The 18,243-nt window shown below is 35.7% G+C and overlaps 3 protein-coding genes across 7 annotated transcripts; 2 read left to right on the forward strand and 1 right to left on the reverse strand.

Annotated features, from left to right (window-relative positions):
• Positions 1-61: 61 nt before the first annotated feature.
• On the forward strand, positions 62-3,200 carry Rnmt (RNA guanine-7 methyltransferase). Of its 2 annotated transcripts, none has more exons than XM_011299650.1 (8): positions 62-144; positions 660-1,027; positions 1,109-1,304; positions 1,476-1,732; positions 1,835-2,016; positions 2,084-2,293; positions 2,453-2,658; positions 2,838-3,200. In XM_011299650.1, exons 2-8 carry the CDS (start codon positions 770-772, stop codon positions 2,915-2,917), a joined length of 1,389 nt encoding a protein of 462 aa, XP_011297952.1. In that variant the 5' UTR covers positions 62-144; positions 660-769; the 3' UTR covers positions 2,918-3,200. The 2 variants fall into 2 exon arrangements, with proteins under 2 accessions (XP_011297952.1, XP_011297951.1); XM_011299649.1 differs by having other exon boundaries at positions 63-144; positions 795-1,027.
• A 758-nt stretch (positions 3,201-3,958) lies between these two features.
• Top1 (topoisomerase 1) lies at positions 3,959-12,590 on the forward strand. Of its 2 annotated transcripts, XM_011299656.1 has the most exons (7): positions 3,959-4,107; positions 4,445-4,490; positions 5,392-6,404; positions 6,872-7,039; positions 7,118-7,218; positions 7,814-9,388; positions 9,510-12,590. In XM_011299656.1, exons 1-7 carry the CDS (start codon positions 4,054-4,056, stop codon positions 9,631-9,633), a joined length of 3,081 nt encoding a protein of 1,026 aa, XP_011297958.1. In that variant the 5' UTR covers positions 3,959-4,053; the 3' UTR covers positions 9,634-12,590. The 2 variants fall into 2 exon arrangements, with proteins under 2 accessions (XP_011297958.1, XP_011297959.1); XM_011299657.1 differs by lacking the exons at positions 3,959-4,107; positions 4,445-4,490; positions 5,392-6,404; positions 6,872-7,039; positions 7,118-7,218 and adding an exon at positions 7,293-7,517.
• Positions 12,261-17,987, reverse strand: mxt (Eukaryotic translation initiation factor mextil). Of its 3 annotated transcripts, XM_011299653.1 has the most exons (8): positions 17,911-17,987; positions 16,511-17,154; positions 16,090-16,161; positions 15,464-15,524; positions 14,914-15,208; positions 14,541-14,793; positions 14,315-14,430; positions 12,261-12,813 (listed from the first exon to the last, which is right to left on the reverse strand). In XM_011299653.1, the coding sequence occupies exons 2-8, from the start codon at positions 17,130-17,132 to the stop codon at positions 12,712-12,714; spliced, it is 1,521 nt and encodes a 506-aa protein (XP_011297955.1). In that variant the 5' UTR covers positions 17,133-17,154; positions 17,911-17,987; the 3' UTR covers positions 12,261-12,711. The 3 variants fall into 3 exon arrangements, with proteins under 3 accessions (XP_011297955.1, XP_011297954.1, XP_011297956.1); XM_011299652.1 differs by lacking the exon at positions 12,261-12,813 and having other exon boundaries at positions 13,126-14,430; XM_011299654.1 differs by lacking the exons at positions 12,261-12,813; positions 16,090-16,161 and having other exon boundaries at positions 13,126-14,430.
• Positions 17,988-18,243: the final 256 nt, after the last annotated feature.

The following is an 18,243-nucleotide window of genomic DNA, read 5'->3' on the forward strand; positions in this document are numbered from 1 at the left end:
AAAAACTAGGAGTGTGATGTTAGCTAGAAGACATCAGCTGGACAAGTCCAATGTTGCCACATTTCAAAAGAGGAAAGGAAAAGAATATTCCGTACTGGTGGCAGCTGAATTGTTGTCGACTTGCAGATAATTGTTTAATGCAGGGTGAGTGCGTTAATAACTAATTGACATGAAGGAATTAAATTACTGCCATTAATGCTATCAATTAAGATCTGAATTCCCTATCAGTTGCTATTGATTTAATTATTTTGGGTTATCCTGCACTTTTCAATTCAAATTCTCAAACTCAATTTTCAAAATTAATTCAGGCGCCACCATTATGAAATTGTACTACAGCTGAGCCCTGAAAAATGTTCTGCTCTGTTTTAGCCAAAATGAACCGTTTTTTAAATTTTTTGAAAAGTGTAGAGACACACAGGACAATTATTGTACCATAATAACATTTTGGGAAGTATTAAAAAAATAATTGTCTGCTAATCAAAGACATGGCACATACTACCAAAGAGGATTGACTAAAGTAGAGGCTCAGTTATTGAAAAAAAAAATTCTAGTCCCAAAATTCACTTTTTTCCATGAAAAAAATGACAGTTATCATCAGTATTTTATTGTGTCGACAATAAAAATTCAAAAAAAAAAAGATTAAACCTCCGTGGTATTAGGTACATAACTAGCCGACCTCCCTAGTCAATGCCGTGCAGTGTTGCAGTCAGGTAGAATAAACAGTGGAAAGATAAAATAGAAAAATAAGAAAGTACCGTTGATAACTGATATGTCGTCTCCATCAACTCCTAAAGCGGTGGTTAAGGAACAATTAAAGCATTCATTATCCGATAATGATGAAGCAGTGAATAGTGGTGCTAAACTTAAAGCTCCGACATCACAACAAAATGAGGATGAAACAACAGTGGAAACGGCGGATATCGCTGAGAGTTCGGAATCACGGAAGCGCAAGCATGATGGTGATGGTGATGAACGAGAGTCTCAAAAACCAATGCTAGCAAAAAGCAATCCTACAGGAGAAACATCGGTGTGCCAATGATCGATTTGTACTTGATAATTATGAGAGACGAAAATCTTCAAGCTCCTTTAATTGACAAATATTTTACAGACAAGTGGGATCCCATCGGATTTATCGACTGGAAGCGGTAGGGATATTGTGGAGCCCGAGAACCAAGCTACCGATCACACTAAGGTTGTGACACAACATTATAATGCCCTGGAGGAGAAAGGATTGTCTCAGAGAGCACAGAGTCGAATTATTTTCATGAGGAACTTCAATAATTGGATTAAGAGCATGCTCATAAGTAATTGCACATTATTATTATTTTGGTAGAACTCGGGGGGTTGTGAAGAGAAAGGTTACCATGGGAGCTACATTTTTCTAGATTTTTTTTTTTGAGGAATAAAAAAGCTGTATGTCATATTGTGGAATAAGTCCATGAATTAATTAATTGCATAGCTTTTTTTTCTTGCAGATGAATTTTTAGAAAAACTCAGACAGAGCTCGAGCCAGGGTTCAGCCCTCAAAGTACTCGACATGTGTTGTGGTAAAGGTGGAGACCTCCTGAAATGGAAAAAGGCAAACATTGCTCACTTAATTTGTGCTGATATTGCTGACGTATCCATTGAACAGTGCGAGACGCGTTATAAAGATATAGAGAATCGTAGCAAAAATGACAGAGGCTTTGCTCCACTGTTCTCTTCCGAATTCCTCGTTGCTGACTGCACAAAGGTATATAGAGCCTGTTATCATTATTTTGTATTTTGTCGTTGAGCGACAATAATGTAGACACGTTTAACAACGGGAAATATTTTTTAATGACAAAGATTTCAGGTTCGGTTGAGAGAGAAGTACAGAGATCCCAGCGTGCTGCTTGATCTTGTTAGTTGTCAATTTGCATTGCATTATAGTTTTGAGACACTACCGCAGGCCGAATGTATGATGCAAAATGCTGCTGAGACACTGAGAGCTGGTGGCTATTTTATCGCCAGTATTCCAGATGCTTATGATTTAGTGTACGTAATCATTTGCATATCTCATTATTTTTTTATTTCATTTTAATTACACAATTGCATTCCTCAGGTCACGGTGGAAGAAAATCGATGGAAACAAATTCGGCAACGACATTTTCAACGTTGAATTTTTAATCGAAAAAGAAAATATCCCGTTATTCGGGGCCAAATACAATTTTCATCTTGAGGGAGTTGTTGATTGTCCCGAGTTTCTTGTATATTTACCACTTCTAAAAAAACTTGCTCGAAAATATGGCCTAGAAATGGTGATGTTCGAAAGGTATTTATTATTAATGATTATTAATTAAAAATCATGGTCGTTAAATAATAACCCATTGAAGCCTCAGAAATAAACATATAACTAATCTTTCAATTTATGTTATAATTTATCCGTTTGTGAACAAGTTTGGAAACTGCAATGAATTAATTTATTTCACAGGTTCGATGCATTTTATAATCGTATGAAGGATGAGGGGCGATCACTTTTAGGTAACATGCAGGCACTAGAGACTTATCCACCTTACCATGAAGCACCTCTTCTCGGGCAAGGCCCGGCAGACTATTTACATGCTATCCAATATATGCAGAATTCCACAGGACACAGGAAAATTGGAACATTGTCGCATTCAGAGTGGGACGCAACATGTGAGTAATTAAATTCAAAAAATTGCATATCTCTCAGTGGAGAGTCGGAAATGAATACCGCGTATTGTTGAAATTTAAACAGCATTGAATTCAGAAACATGAAAAGACCCTTCAAGATAAAAACATCTTGATTCGTATATAATTTATTCATTTTTCTCATGTATTACCATTAATTTCAGCTTTATACGCAGTTGTTGCCTTTCAAAAGATGAGAACAACATGGAATTCTGAGGGGAAGCCTGAGTATTGCAAACTTTAATTTAGGACAATTTTTTATATATAAAATAGAAATTGTAAGAATCAATCATGAGAAACGAAGAGAATTATTTTTCATTGAGATTGCGAACAAATGATATCGAGTTAATTTCATGTTCTTTCTTGTTCCATCTACAATGCTGAGTGAATGACGCAAATTGTATAATAAAAAGATTTTTCGTATTTTGTGAAGCGATTGTATGAATGGCGTTAAGATATTTCTAATGTACAAAATTTGAAAATTTTCGTAAAGCATAATAAAGTAGAACCGTGATCCAGGTATCGAAGATGTAGGTGTGGTAATTTTCACGTTAATACGAAGGTGAATGGACGATTGTGAAGGGGAGGAGACTTAACAGAAACATTAAGCCCAACGTGAAGGGTCACGGGGTACTGAATAAATACAAGCAACTACCTGGAAACTTGCAGGTGTAAAGTGTCAATTTTTCTTATGAATATCGAAAGTAATAAATTCTCAACTTCTTGCCCACTTCATCAAAAATTTTACATGAACTAATGCCATTACTTTCGATGGCTAGAAAATTATTAAAACTTCTTGATTCCGTGGAATTTGCAATTCCATTGAATTCCCCGCAATTATTCTGACAACGAGACGTAAGAAAAAATCACAAAACCTGTTTTCACCTCTCGAAAAATGCCAATGGCTTAAAAAATTTCGCAATCAAAAATCTAGAACTAATTTGATTAGTGTCCACATTTGTGTACCGTCAGGACCTGAAATTTTTAATTTTGCCATGAATACTCATCGGATATCGAATGAGCAACACCCAAAATACGAGTATTCAAATGAAATTTTCCATTCAAATAATGAAAAACCTGATTTAATTTATATCCTCACTCCTATACCGATTCTATCATTATAACAAATGAAGAGAGTGAATATTTATTTTAAACAAAAAGAGGGAGAATTAGTGTGAGATAGGCGGAGTTTGGTCAGCGCGCGCGCAGTGAGCAATAATGGACACTTAGACGCAGCTTGGGCGCTCGTGTCTCCTGCGTTACGTTGGCCTTAGCCACTCGCAATTGCTCGCCACTCTGTTCTTTAGGCTACCCAGAGTCCCCAGAGTCTATCAGACAGTCTCGGGTAGTCACCTATAACACGAGAAACTCTAAGTTCCAATGAGTGGTGAAATGGAGCTCGAGGAGACCCAAAATCGGTCGAAACCGGACACCGTAAGTACAAATATCACATTAATTTCGCATGAGAAACAATCGTAGGTGATTAGAATTATCCAAAACCTCCGGGTTATGTCGGTTATCTCTTAAAATACGGCACGTTGAGGGGACGCGAAATTTTTCTAAGTCCCCAAAATGGCGTCTGCGACTAAGTCCCCTTGTACAGATTCCACAATCTATGATACAGAGTCCAATCACTTATTTCATTTTTTTTTTTATTGATTTTTGTTCTGTTAGAAATAATAATTGTTTCTTCAGATCATGATTTTTTTTTCAACGTTCTCCATGACCTTGAATATTTACTGGAGTGTTTTTTTTTGACTGTTTATCACAGGAGAAAGGGGCCAAGGAGAATAGCAGTGCGGCCGGGAATCATGGAGGTAAGAAGGCATCAATATCACTTGCCTATAGCATAAGAGACGCCGCTGTTGAAACAGGGGAGTAAAGGAGAAAAAAAGGGTGAAAATGTTTCATTCTGGTTTGCCACGCATATATGGACGGGATATAAAATGAAAGAGAACAAGTGAGGGACAGATAGACAGCAACTCTAGTTGGGACACGTGCATGGATTCGCATGATGCCCTCTCGGTATTCTAGAGACTCTAGAGGCAGTGAGGGTCTAGAGACTCTGAATTATTTAAATTTCCCATTACTTTTTGCCAATCCATCGATTTTTTTGTAAATTGCGGGTGCTGAAAAACAGAGCAATGAATGGAGACGAAAATTTTTACGAGATGATTGTGTTTTTAGACAAGTATAGGATTTTAAATGTTAATAAGAAGCAGCTGAAATGTTTAACTACAAGTGAAGAAAGGGATAATAATGAAAATTATTTGGATTTTTCAATTTGGTAATTATAATAATATTTGCATGATTGTGGAGAGAAATATTTCGAAATGAAAAATTTGTGTCGAATTTCGTTTCCAATTCTCAAGTACTATTCGCGCAACGTTATCAATTTACTTTTTAATTATTTATTGCATTCACCTCAAGTTTGTTACAAACAAATATTGAGTCTTTCCCCACGGAGTAATTGTGCAGTTAGTGATTTTGCTAAAAATACTCTGTAAACGACGTTTACTAGAGTGTACTAATTCTTGAAAAAAAAATCGATAAATTATCTTAAAGTTATTCTTCAACTCAATTAATCGACATTCAACCAGTCTTATTTCACTGAATGATTGCAACGAAACCAACAATTCATTCAACGTTTTTTAAAGTTTGGAATGAAAAACAGCTTGGATATTTTCAACTTGACAAATATTTATAAAAACATTTCAGATGCCCACCTGAACGGAATATCGAACGGTTACGACAGTCGTAAAGAGCACAAAAGTGATCATCGTACCAAAGAACGATCCCACAAATCGGAACACCGTGATAAGGATCGCAGCCGTAGTGACAAGGACAAGAGCCATAAAAGTGAGCATCGTGATAAAGACAAGGATCGTCATAAGCACAGCTCAAGTTCCAGTAGTAAGGATAAGGACAGACATGGTTCAAGCAGTTCCAGTAGTAAAGACAAGGATAGAGACAAAGATAATAAAGAGAAGAAATCATCGGGATCGTCATCCTCGAACAGAGACAAGGATAAAGATCGTGAGCACAAGAGTTCGTCATCGACCAAAGACAAGGAAAGAGAAAAGAGTCGGGATCACCATCACAAATCCTCGAGTTCTAGGGACAAGGATAGCTCAAAGGAATCATCCAAACATCATTCGAGCTCGAGTTCTAAGGACAAGGAGAGCTCGAAGAATCGCGATAAGGACAAGGAGAAGCATCGGCATAGCTCAAAGGATGATAAAGATAAATCATCATCCAAGGATAAGGATCGCAAACATTCCTCTGAGAAGGACAAAGAACGTCACTCTAGTTCTCATTCTTCCAGCGATAAAGACAAGAGTCGATCTGATAAAGATCGTCATCGTCATGATCGTGAGAAGGACAAGCATCGTCATGACAAGGATAAAGAAAGAAGCAAACATAGGGAAGAAAGAGAGCGAAAGGACGAGCCAAAGATTAAGGAAGAACCTGAAAAGACTGACGAGTTCAACCAGCACAGCTATCATGAGCAATATCAAATTAAGCTGGAGATTAAGGATGAACCGATAACTCAGGGGGATGCAGAGGACGATGGCAATAGCAGCGATGAAAATGGACTCTACATTAAAGAAGAGGATGATGACGAGTATAAGCAAGAAAATTCCACTGATGATGGCAATGATACGAGATTGTCTGAACTGCATAACACTACTCTGAAAACTGAAGAGGAATCCGAAGAGGATGTCCCATTGGTAATTAAATTCATTGTTTCGGTTATTCATTTTTTTTTTTCATATAAATGTCGAAATTTCTGTCACTTAACCACGCAATTCAGTTTAAACCTTTAATTTCTGCATCGATAAGAGGGGGGCAAAGCTAAATCATGAGTGTAAATTGCTGCTATCCGCCACAACAGTTTAATTCGACTTGGCGACTTGTAAATAATTTTGAGTTTAATATTTCTCCAATATGCATAGAGGGGGTGAAGTGGGATCAATGGATCGTTTTTTAAATATGATTTATCCTTTATTGAACGAGACGGATTATTCATGTCGTAGGGTTTGAGCTTCGCAAGATGTTCTTGTAAAAATTTCAATGCAAATATATAGGTATTAGGAATTATTCTGCGAAAGGGAAATTTAATAGACATGGACTTATTTCGATATACTCCTTCATGAGTGCGATAAGTTGATAATTACTCAATGCTTGAAAATTTCAGGCTGTTAGAAGACCCACATCTTCGCCCAGCGTTAAGAGAAAAGTGGATAGCAGTGATGAGGACGAAATTCCATTATCAGCAAGGAAAAAAGTTAAGAAAGAATCGGATAAAAGCAAGAAGAAGAAAAAGAGGAAAAACGATGATGATGATAATGATTTTGTTGAGAAGGTAATTAATCATTTTGAAAAGTTTGAATCATCTTCCTACAATTATTAATTAAATAATTAATTGTATTTGAAAAAATAGAAGCCTAAAAAGAAAGCTGGAAAACCCCCAAAAATCGAGAGCTCAACTCCCAGTCCACGGAAGAAGAAGAAGGAAGAGGAGGAGGTTGAGGTTTGGAAGTGGTAAGTCATTAACCCAACATCTCTGTCCCACGTGGTCTCGTTCTAACCTATTTTTATTCGTCACAAATAACGTAACCAATCCAAATGTACTCTAATAGTATCACCCGAAATCATGTCAAAATTATTCAAAACTGAAATACAATGCGAAGAACCTTTCGCTACATTACACGAGGATTGTACCGAGTATTTAATGTGGATTTCATAATACCGCGTAGCGAGTTACGTTATAAGCGGCAACAAAATCTGTTGCTGAGGTTATATACTGCGGGTTCACAAGAAAAACCGTCAGACAATATTACGTATGTTTTACTATTTTTAGGAGAAGAAGTTTCAATTACAAAATATCCTCTTGATTTCCGTTTACATAATTAAACTGCCTTTCATGTTTAATTATTTTCAGGAAATTCGGAGCAATTTAATTCTCGTGAAATTCTTTTAGAAATACAATAGAATCCTATTATAATTGCACCTCGCGAGGGATTGAATCCCGGGTAAAATAAAGCCGAAAAATAAATTTCCCGTATTCGAATTTTCTACGAAAAAATTAAGTTTATTTAGCTCGTTTCTTAATTGACAAAATAAAACTCGAATTCAGGTGGGAGGAGAAACCCCGCGAGGATGGTAAAAAGTGGACATTCCTGGAGCATAAAGGGCCACTCTTCGCTCCTGATTACGAACCTCTACCTCCTGATGTAAAATTCTGGTACAATGGAAAGGAAATGAAACTTTCTCTAGAGACTGAAGAAGTTGCAACATTCTACGCGCGCATGTTGAACCACGACTATACCACTAAACAAGTATTTAACGACAATTTTTTTCACGACTGGCGTGAAGTGATGAACGAGGATGAGCGTAGAAGAATCATGGATCTTTCGAAATGTGACTTCAGACCGATGCACGAATATTTCAACCAGAAGTCAGAAGAACGAAAACAAATGTCGAAAGAGGAGAAGAAAGTTATCAAAGAGAAGAATGAGGAAATTCAGAAAGAATACGGCATTTGCACGATCGACGGCCATCCAGAGAAAATTGGAAACTTTAGGATTGAACCACCGAGTCTGTTCAGAGGTCGAGGGGAGCATCCGAAGATGGGAAAATTGAAAAAACGAGTTCTCCCAGAAGACGTAATTATTAATTGTTCTAAGGATTCGAAATTCCCAAAGCCCCCATCAGGTCATAAGTGGAGGGAAATTCGTCACGACCCCGGCGTCACATGGCTCGCCTCGTGGAACGAGAATGTTCAAGGACAAGTCAAATACGTCATGCTGAATCCTTCAAGTAAACTTAAAGGGCAGAAGGACATGGATAAATATAACACTGCCAGAAAGCTTGCCGTCTTGATCGACAATATTCGGAAGAAATATCGAGAGGACTGGAAAAGTAAAGAGATGAAAGCGAGGCAAAGAGCAGTTGCTTTGTACTTCATTGATAAATTGGCCCTTAGGGCTGGAAATGAGAAGGATGAAGATCAAGCTGATACTGTCGGGTGTTGCTCTTTGAGAGTTGAGCACATTTCACTACATGAGAAAAAGGACGATAAAGAATATGTGGTTGTCTTTGATTTTCCTGGTAAAGATTCCATTCGGTATTACAACGAAGTACCTGTTGAAAAACGAGTTTTTAAGAATCTCGAACTCTTTATGGAGAATAAATCAGCTGGAGATGATTTGTTTGATAGAATCTCAACGACTGATCTCAACAAACACCTTAATGAACTGATGGACGGGCTCACTGCAAAAGTTTTCAGGACTTACAATGCTTCCATCACTCTTCAACAGCAACTGGAGAAGCTCACGAACCCGGACGACACTGTTGCTGAAAAATTGTTGGCTTATAATCGAGCTAATAGAACTGTCGCAATTCTGTGTAACCATCAGCGTTCTGTACCTAAAGGACATGCGAAGACAATGGAGAATATTAAGGGGAAGATTGAGGCGAAGAAAGCAGCAATCGAGGAAGCTGAAGAGATTGTCAAGGATGCCAAGAGAGAGTCAAGGGGAGGCTCTGTTACTGGAAAGGCACTCTATGAAAAGAAAAAGAAGCTACTGGAGAGGCTCAAAGAGCAGTTGACCAAACTAGAGGTGCAGGAAACTGATAAGGAAGAAAATAAGGCCATTGCACTTGGAACTTCCAAGCTGAATTATCTGGATCCCAGGATTTCTGTCGCCTGGTAAGAATGCATTTGAATTACAGTTTTCCCCATTGAAAGTAAAAATCAGTGCCGCTTACTCGCGGATTATTCATGATTATTGAATACTAATGTCATGTCATATTTGTTTATTATTTTATAGGTGTCGGAAATATGGAGTGCCAATTGAAAAGATTTACAACAAGACTCAACGTGACAAATTCAAGTGGGCGATAGATATGGCAACTGAAGATTACAATTTCACCGCCTCTCCTGAAGACGACTAAAATCATCTGACAATGCAAAAAGACGTTTAGCAATTCAACGATACGAAAACAAAAGCAGAATGATTTTATCCGTATTTACTGTGCGACGAGGAGAAAGAGACCAACAGTATAATTTTTTATTTTAAAATCACATGGTAAATAGAAAAATAGTTGAAAGTGTGATTGTGCTTCGATTACTTTATTATGGATAAAGGTGTAACGGGAGAGAAAATGGACGTTACATTAGGATTAATCGATGGATTTGGTGAAAAAACTCAATTACAACCAATTATTGTAATTAGTTGATGAATTCCTTGTGTGTAGAAAGAGGAATTAAACACATATTTCTAAGATGTCGGAGTATAGATATACTTCCGAATGTCTTTTAGATTTGATCTAATCTAATGATTGTAGTGGATGAAGAAGATAAAACGGAATCATATTTCTTTAGCAGAATTATTATTGTAACTTAGAATTGGATACTCGGCGTAAGGAAGTTAAGTATGATTTGATATAAATGAAAAATCTGTAAATATACCCAATTGGTTCAATACTTTGAGCGACTTTTATGATGCAACTTTTTTTTTAATCGTCGCCAATGGTATGGATATAATTAATCAATCGAATAATAAATAATTAAAAAGGAGAATTTTCTACGAAATTTCTTCTTTATAGGGGGATTGAATATCGAGAACCGAAAAAATGATGACAGAAGGGAGTGTAATTGAATCATTGAGTGTTTGAATTTGTTTTTATTTTTATCTTTTACTCGCAATAGGATTTCATTTCGAACTCTTTGTGTTCAACATTTTTTGGCTTTTAGGAAATTCATCGGGCGTGTTTGAGCAAACTGTATTTTGTCACGAAAATTAATAAAACCGTCGATAGAGTTTAACCTGGGATTTGAACATCGCTATTATCCAAGTAGATATCATTTTCAATTATTGCAATGTAATCAATCGTATAGCAATCATAAAAAAATTGATGAAAACTCAAATGATGCATAATTTCATGGATGTAATGTAATTAAAGCTACAAGAGTGTATGTATATGAAATAAATGTAAAAAGAAAGAAATGTAATTTACGTGAAAAAAAATTATCGTTTTTTTGGGTCACGGTTGAAATCCTCTTGAGTGCTGTACGATTTACCAGTGTTTTGCAGCCTGAAAAAAAGCCAAGACAATTTCGACTGGAGCCTAAATGAAGACCATTTTTTTTTATGTGAATTTTATTTCTTTCGAACGATTTATTGGGCCATGAAAATAAAAAAAATTCTGATTTTTTATATCTACATAGATACACTCGAGGGGCCTTAAAAGGAACTGATGTAGTAATCTCATAATCAAAGGGATCGAATTTTTTTTCAATAGAAAAAATATTTATGTATTGTAATGAAGCGTAACATCTCAGTGGGCTCATCTCACTTTTTCTGAATAATTAAGTATGTTTGGAGTAAATCTTAAAACATTTTGCGTTGGAAATGATCTCAATTCGAAAAAATAAGTTGACATCGTAATCGAAAATGAATATTTTTCGAGTAACTGCTTAATTAATGAAGCCATATGTTGAAGTTTTGACGTTTTAGCATTTTGACCAATTGATTGAATGGTGTCGCGGAATAAGTGATCATTTATAGTGAGTGAATATGAATTAAAAAGAGAAAGGTTCACTGTGAACAACTGCCAATTAGTTAAATCAATTCATTTATTTTTATTGAAACGATTTTTTTTATTAAGATCAGCTAGTTACATCATTTACTCGGATATCTCGATGAGCACGGCTCCATGTTTTATTTTTATGAGACGTATGAGTTTCGTCTAGTGAATGAAAAAAATATTTATATTTATTTAGGATAGAAATTGATTTTTTTAGTGGTGAAGTGGTAAACTGATTCGAATGAGATAAAATTGTTTAAATAATTGTACGACTGTTTCACGTACGAGGATTTTCGGAAGGAAAATATTACACGAAATTATTTGTTTGATATTCCATTATCTGTAAAGCAGATTTCTTGATTATTCTCTCCTAACATTGATAATTGCTGAAATAATTCGGCAATGAATGTTAGTTTTTACTCGGACTTAAAATATTAGATTAATTCTTTATTTATTCAAACTGTTGATGATGATGGATGGAAAATTCGTGATAAATCAGAGCAATGGGAAATGAAATGACACGATGCAAATGCCTCTTTTGCAAATAATCCGCTAGTAAAATTAAACCTAATCTTGAGTAATTATATCTTTATAACTTTTGCAAAAGGGAAGTCTTAGATTAAGTAGCAATCGATATATTCGATATTATTTTCCATAAATAATGAATACAACAATTTGAAGGCAACTTAATAGTGTATTATTAACCGAGCCAGCACAAACTATCGGTGTACAAAAATATATCCCACGCGTGTAATTGTCTTCTTTTCTTTTTTTAGAACTTTAAGAAAAATAAAGAATGATATTGTAAAGAAAACATTTGACATGTTAACAACCCTCTCATTTCTAGCCTAGATCACTTTCTCACCCGATATTTTCTCCTCCATAATCCGTTACGCTCCTTCACTTTTCCTCAAACATGCGCAATGATATTTAGGGATAGGAATAGTTTTTATTATTTATTTAAAAAATTTTCTAAACATCGTCGTCAAATATCCGTTTGAGCTGTAGTATTCCTAATAAGGCGTTTATTGTTGCATAAAATATATCCGACAAACAGTAACTGTCGTAAAGTAAATAAATTATCCCATGTAAAAACGTTAAGAACGAATAATATAATCCAAGTGAATTAAAAAAATTGCATTCTGTTTCAATACTTTGACCTTTGTATGTAAAAAATATAAAATCACATTGAAAATTGTTTAATTCTCAGTGTTAGTATGATGCAGTTATCATCGAGACTAGGAATTTATTTTTGTGTATGCGTGTGTGCGTGCGTGTGTAGGTGTATTTAATTCTCTGATACAATAGTTCGAGACTAGAGACGATAATAATCACGAACAAACGAGTTAAATGAGTAAACTATGAATGGAGGGTAATTTTCTCCACAACTCACCAAGATTCAACTATTTGTTCTGTATATTCTTAATTAAAAAAATGGTTTACTCATTCAGGATCATCAATTTCACCGACTTGGAGAACGCTAACGATTCCAGCCGTTGCGATGCTCGCTCTATAAGCCTCCGGTTCGAACCAGCGAATCGGTTTCTGGAATAAAAAATATTCAACCGAAAATTCATGGAAAGAATTGAATAAGTTCATTAAAATTTGCCTGACAGTCTTACCTCAAATATTATAACAATCGCCATGCATAAAATAACGATTAATCAATACTTCACAAATTATTCAATAAGTGAGAATGATAAAATTTTATGTTATCTCAAACAATGAAATGTCATATCCTCGGAATAAATTCATTTTTAACATTTCACTACAGGAATAATAATGAAGGGTTAATTCACATAATCTGCATTCGTGCAAATCAATCAAGTTATGAAATTTATTAATGCAAGTAACATATCAAGTGAAATTAGTTTTATTGTATATGATATCACAAAATCAATGTTAATCAACAAACGCATCAATCAGTCAAACATTTGATTTGCCACAATTTTTGTTGATCCTAAGTCAATGCTCTCTTTAGTCACGCTTGTCCCTCTACATTTGTGGGCTCATCTCCAATGAATACTAATATATCGATATATTTGAGCTAATATCTATTTAATTAAATCTTTGATTTATTCATTAATAAGATATTTTATCTCAATTATTCTTATCGTAACTTTGGTTTTTTTTTCTTCTCTTTGAAACTCACATTTACTATTAATTCTCAGCAAAGCCACCCCTTTATTGATGCTAGGTGTAAATACCAATTGTTTATCTTTACGTTCATTTAATAATCCAATTCAACTTACGAGGTTGTCCACTCCTTTTTCATTTGATGAGGGTAATTCATTAAAAATAGGTCATCAATCGATTAAATAATTAATCAAGCGGTGACATAGTGCATATTAGTCCAGCGCAAACATATCTGCAGATTATCATGCAAATATTGTCTAAAACTATTCGGTTAGCGCAGAGTTTCGAAGAATTTTTTTCGCAGATCAATGGATGGTATGAAAAAAATGTCCCTTAATAGTTCCTTTCAAGTCGAGCTATTTTTCTCGAATTTGGTGAATACGGTCAACAAAATTCTTACCACTTTACTGTAGAGTTAACGAGTGAGTATGATAGAAATGAAAATATACCTAATTAAAAATATATTTAATGATAATAAACCAATATTTATGAGAAAATAAAGAGATTCAAAATATGAAATGAAAAAGTCTCGAGATAATCAATATCTGGATATTCATTTTTCTTGTCTTAATAATTTACGAAATAAACTTTTAAACTTTCATAAAATAATAAATCAGTCCACTTTAAACTCCCCGTATTAATATGAAAAATGAAACAAAAAAAAAACTTTTGAATGAATCGAGTGAAAACAAAATGGCAAAAATAACATGGGATATTCGTAATCAATCGATTAATAAAGGATAAAAATAAAAATAATGGTTAACGGGGAATGTGAGAGAATGCCTTAGTATGAGACGCGATGACGATCACAGTGATTTTGGTAAAAGATACGATCATCAACTGAACCATTGGTAAATCCAATCTGGGAATTAAGAAAAGCACAGCTGCCAGTTGAGTGTCGTAACTCTACCTTACGAATGATTGTTGGACATTCCTTTTGAATTCTATCCCAATCAGCTGGTGGTCGTTTGGCGTAGGGGCCGGTTGCACAGAGTAGCAAAAATTCATAGGTCAACTCCCGATTATCTGTGGAAATGGGCAGTAAAATGATTGTTAAAAAAAAAAATCAAATGCACAAGCTGTTAGAAGACCTGCAAAGGATGTTTATTGAATGAAATAATCAATGAAGTTGTTACCACTCGTTTTTTTGGGAGTTGTATTTTCCTTTGGCTTGAATGTCTCTTCACTCTCCGAAGTGTGATTACTCTCCATACTGGTCCTCCTCGCGTTGAGATTCAAATTGACTGCTGAATTGCGATTGGAGCCAACTGAGTTCGAGGAAGGATAACCAGCCTCCTCCTCGAAGTTGAAATACTCGATGCCACTGCTGAGTTGATCAGCTTCGCCGGTCCACCCGGAGAAGTGTTCATCGAGAACCAATTTTGCTGTCTAATGAAACCATTAAAAAAAAAACTAATATAGAATAATATCTAATACCGAAATATTTCCGTAATTTTCGTCAGCTTGTACTTGAAGCGCTTTTGAATTGTATAAATGAAAAATAATTACTCTAACAAGATCGTGGTTTGATCCGATAATCTTGAGTGCCTGATTACCCACGGTAATCGTGTACTTGTATTCACCAATACTGGCGTCGTTTGTTGATAAACTATGGAGCAGTGATGATCGCTGACGAGAAGAGTGCTGATGTTGTTGCTGATGCAGACGATTACTCTCGTCGGAGGCACTGCTGTTCAATGAGGAACTCGAACCTCCAATTCCACTTTTATCTACCCCGACGTGCTCCAGGCGCACTGGGGAAGCGTTTCGTTGTATCGTGTCTTTGATTAAGTCCTTTGCGTAACTACAACACAAACAAGTCTCTCAATCCGTTTATTCTTTTTCAAATTCGTGTTGATTTTCCATTAAAACTACCCATTTCTGGACGAGTTTCCAATAGAATTATTTATTATAAATATTTTGATCCACATAAGAGACCCCTGGAGATTTTTTTCATGACGATATGCTCATGATTTTTTCAAGTATTTGGAAAATATCGTCATACGACTTGATTTTTTTTTCTCCCACCACTCAGTTGTTAAATTAATGGTGTACTCACTGTATCTTGTCCTCGGAAGTTCCCGTTATTTGGACAAGTCGTTCTTTGGCTCCAGGATTCACTGAAATATCCATCTGTCAATGTTGAATCGATTCTCTACTGTTTCAAAATTGACATTATTCATTTATTTTAGCTAGCACAGCTGTTAAAACATTTCAATTTGAATTCATGTACATTTCTTTTGTTAGTATTGTAACAAACTAGTGTCATAAGTGTTGCCGGAAAATTGCCCGCGTTAATACTGATACGATTATTGGAATTTTAGAATTAAGTGGATGAGAGGGATAACACAATAATCTGCAAACAATTCATCAATGTTGTTATGGCCGTGAAGAGATAATTTCTGTAGAGAATTCTAGAGTTGAAAAAAATTCGCTAGAAATGTCTCTTTAATTCCAACGGCTTTCAAAATATTTTCAAAACACCCAGCATGAGATTAATTACTGCTATTTGATTTATTATGCGAAATTCATTGAATAATTTAATAATGCTCAATGAATTTTACTCGATTAGATGACTGAATAATTTTTATGTCGTGTTAAAGTGAGTGAGACGATGCACGATGCACTTGCAAATTCATTATCCTTTTCGGGTTTTGTCCTTTATTTTTTTTTGTGTACTTTTACCTCGCTGGAAGGAGATGATCGTCTCGCTGAGCTCTTCGATCATGTGTACCCGTCTCCCTTTTATCCCCATCACTGTTTTATCGTGCAAATAGAGTTTGAGAATAGACAACACCACTCTTTATTTTTTTATTTCCAATGACGAAGGAAAATATCACAGTAAATCATTTTCAATTTCTTCCACAATATTGTGCGATTTCCAGAGTCATGTGACATGTTTTAAATCAAAAGTATTCATATAGCTTATTTGCTTTCATCGATTTTTACGAATCTTCCATTTATTTTATTGAAACGTGTTACGTGACCCGAACACCGCATTCAATATTGAGTCAGGACAAAAATACTGAGTCATATTATTACGGCTATTCTATTAATTTTATTTGGAGGAATAGAAAAACGGAAAGATAAAAAAAATCTATCTCACCTTTTCCGGAGTCGCAATTGCGAATAACGACTTCATCTTTGCAGTAATTTTTACCAGGAATACGAGTGGGCTTGATGAATTTTCCACTGTTCTTCATGACATCACTAATATTGAGAATAGGTGGTGTTTGCGGGGATGCCAAGCCTATGACACCGCTAGCTGTTGGTGTAGTAGGTGTATCAAGAATGCCAATATCGCTGTCATCCAAGTTCGCCAATTTCTGGATGTAGTAAGCATCCATGGAATCGTTGTGACGCCACTGCTTGGCCCTGAGCTCAATCAGTTCGAGCAAATGAACCCTAGTCGTCAAATCGAGTTTTTCGTCCTGACTTCCATTCCTGATAGCAACAAATGCCCTGTCGAGTTGATCTTTGTAAACAGCCTCGAGTTGTGGTGCGCAGTGTTTCAATGCATTGCACATTGTCACGATATTTGTTTGAAGTGATGGATCATGGAAGCCATTTGTTAAGTGTGACACGACATTGTCAATCAGAGATACCAGGTCCTCTGCTGTTGTTATCCGCCCATCGATTGTTGAGTGTCTTTGCTGAATTTTCAAGGGACGAGGCTTTTCCAGTTTCTTCATCGTTCTAGGCCTCTGGGACAGCTGTGTAGTGGCCATTTTTTCGGTTTTATCTTTTTATCTGTTGAAAATATTGAAATTAAATGTGAAAAATTCCTTCTCAGATGTCAAATAAGCCGTCGACAAATTGTCAATGCTTCTCTCAATGAGAATTGCTTGCAAATTAATTTTCACTCTACAATCATTCCCCCACAAGTATGTGATTACACATACTTTCAATTCCCACAGCCTAGATTCGCCTTTCTAAATTTCCATCGCACAAGTTCGAAACATCAACAAGAGAATATCGATCAAATAGAAAGGAATTTTTTTTATACGAAGAAATATATGCTTTTTGTATTTTCGTTATGAAGGGTTTAAGGGGACAACTGTTGTGACCGTGGAAGAGAAAATAAGCGGGAGGGTAGACAAAGACTATTTTGAAAACAGAGTATAGTATCTATTCACAGCAACTGCAGCAACAAAGGAATTTATTCTTTTATGACTGTGATGTTTAGACAATGCACACAGGAATTCGCCTCAGTCCCTCGACCGAAAATTATTCATATAAAAAAAAATTAATTAAAATTATTAATGCAAATGGGGTATTTACTTGAAAAGAAAGTGGGAGTGAGAGAGAAGGGGATAGATTGAAACATATAAGGAATTGTCGCTGATGGGTGAGCAATATGTTTAGGTTGACTCGATGGATGGTATTTTTGCCTCCAGCCATAAATTATTGTGGGTCAGGTTATGGAAATATATTTGGGGATTGGAGATCGATATTTTTGCCACTTTTTTATTCTCTTTGGCACGTCACAGGCGAAAAAATCCTTACCGATAGGCAGATGGGTCGTCTGGTCTCTTTTCGTGTCGGGATCGTCTCCACATCTACGCCTAACTTGAATGGGTGTTAGTTTAAAAACGAACTAGTTGGTTGAGTTCATTCTCAGGAACTCAACCCATGAAAATACCTAGAATTTTCCCCAGAAAATCGCAGTCTCTGTTCACTTCTCACTCCTGGCAACGATTTTGCAATTGCAAATTCTGACTAATCCCTGCGGAGTATTCAAAATTCCAGAGCTGCCACGGGTGAACATTTCTGATTTTATGGCGAGGTTAAAAAAAATTCATTCATTTTCCTGATGTTGAAAATTATTTTGATTATATT

This window comes from Fopius arisanus, unplaced genomic scaffold, assembly GCF_000806365.1.
Source record: "Fopius arisanus strain USDA-PBARC FA_bdor unplaced genomic scaffold, ASM80636v1 scaffold00015, whole genome shotgun sequence".
Taxonomy (NCBI): Eukaryota; Metazoa; Arthropoda; class Insecta; order Hymenoptera; family Braconidae; genus Fopius; species Fopius arisanus.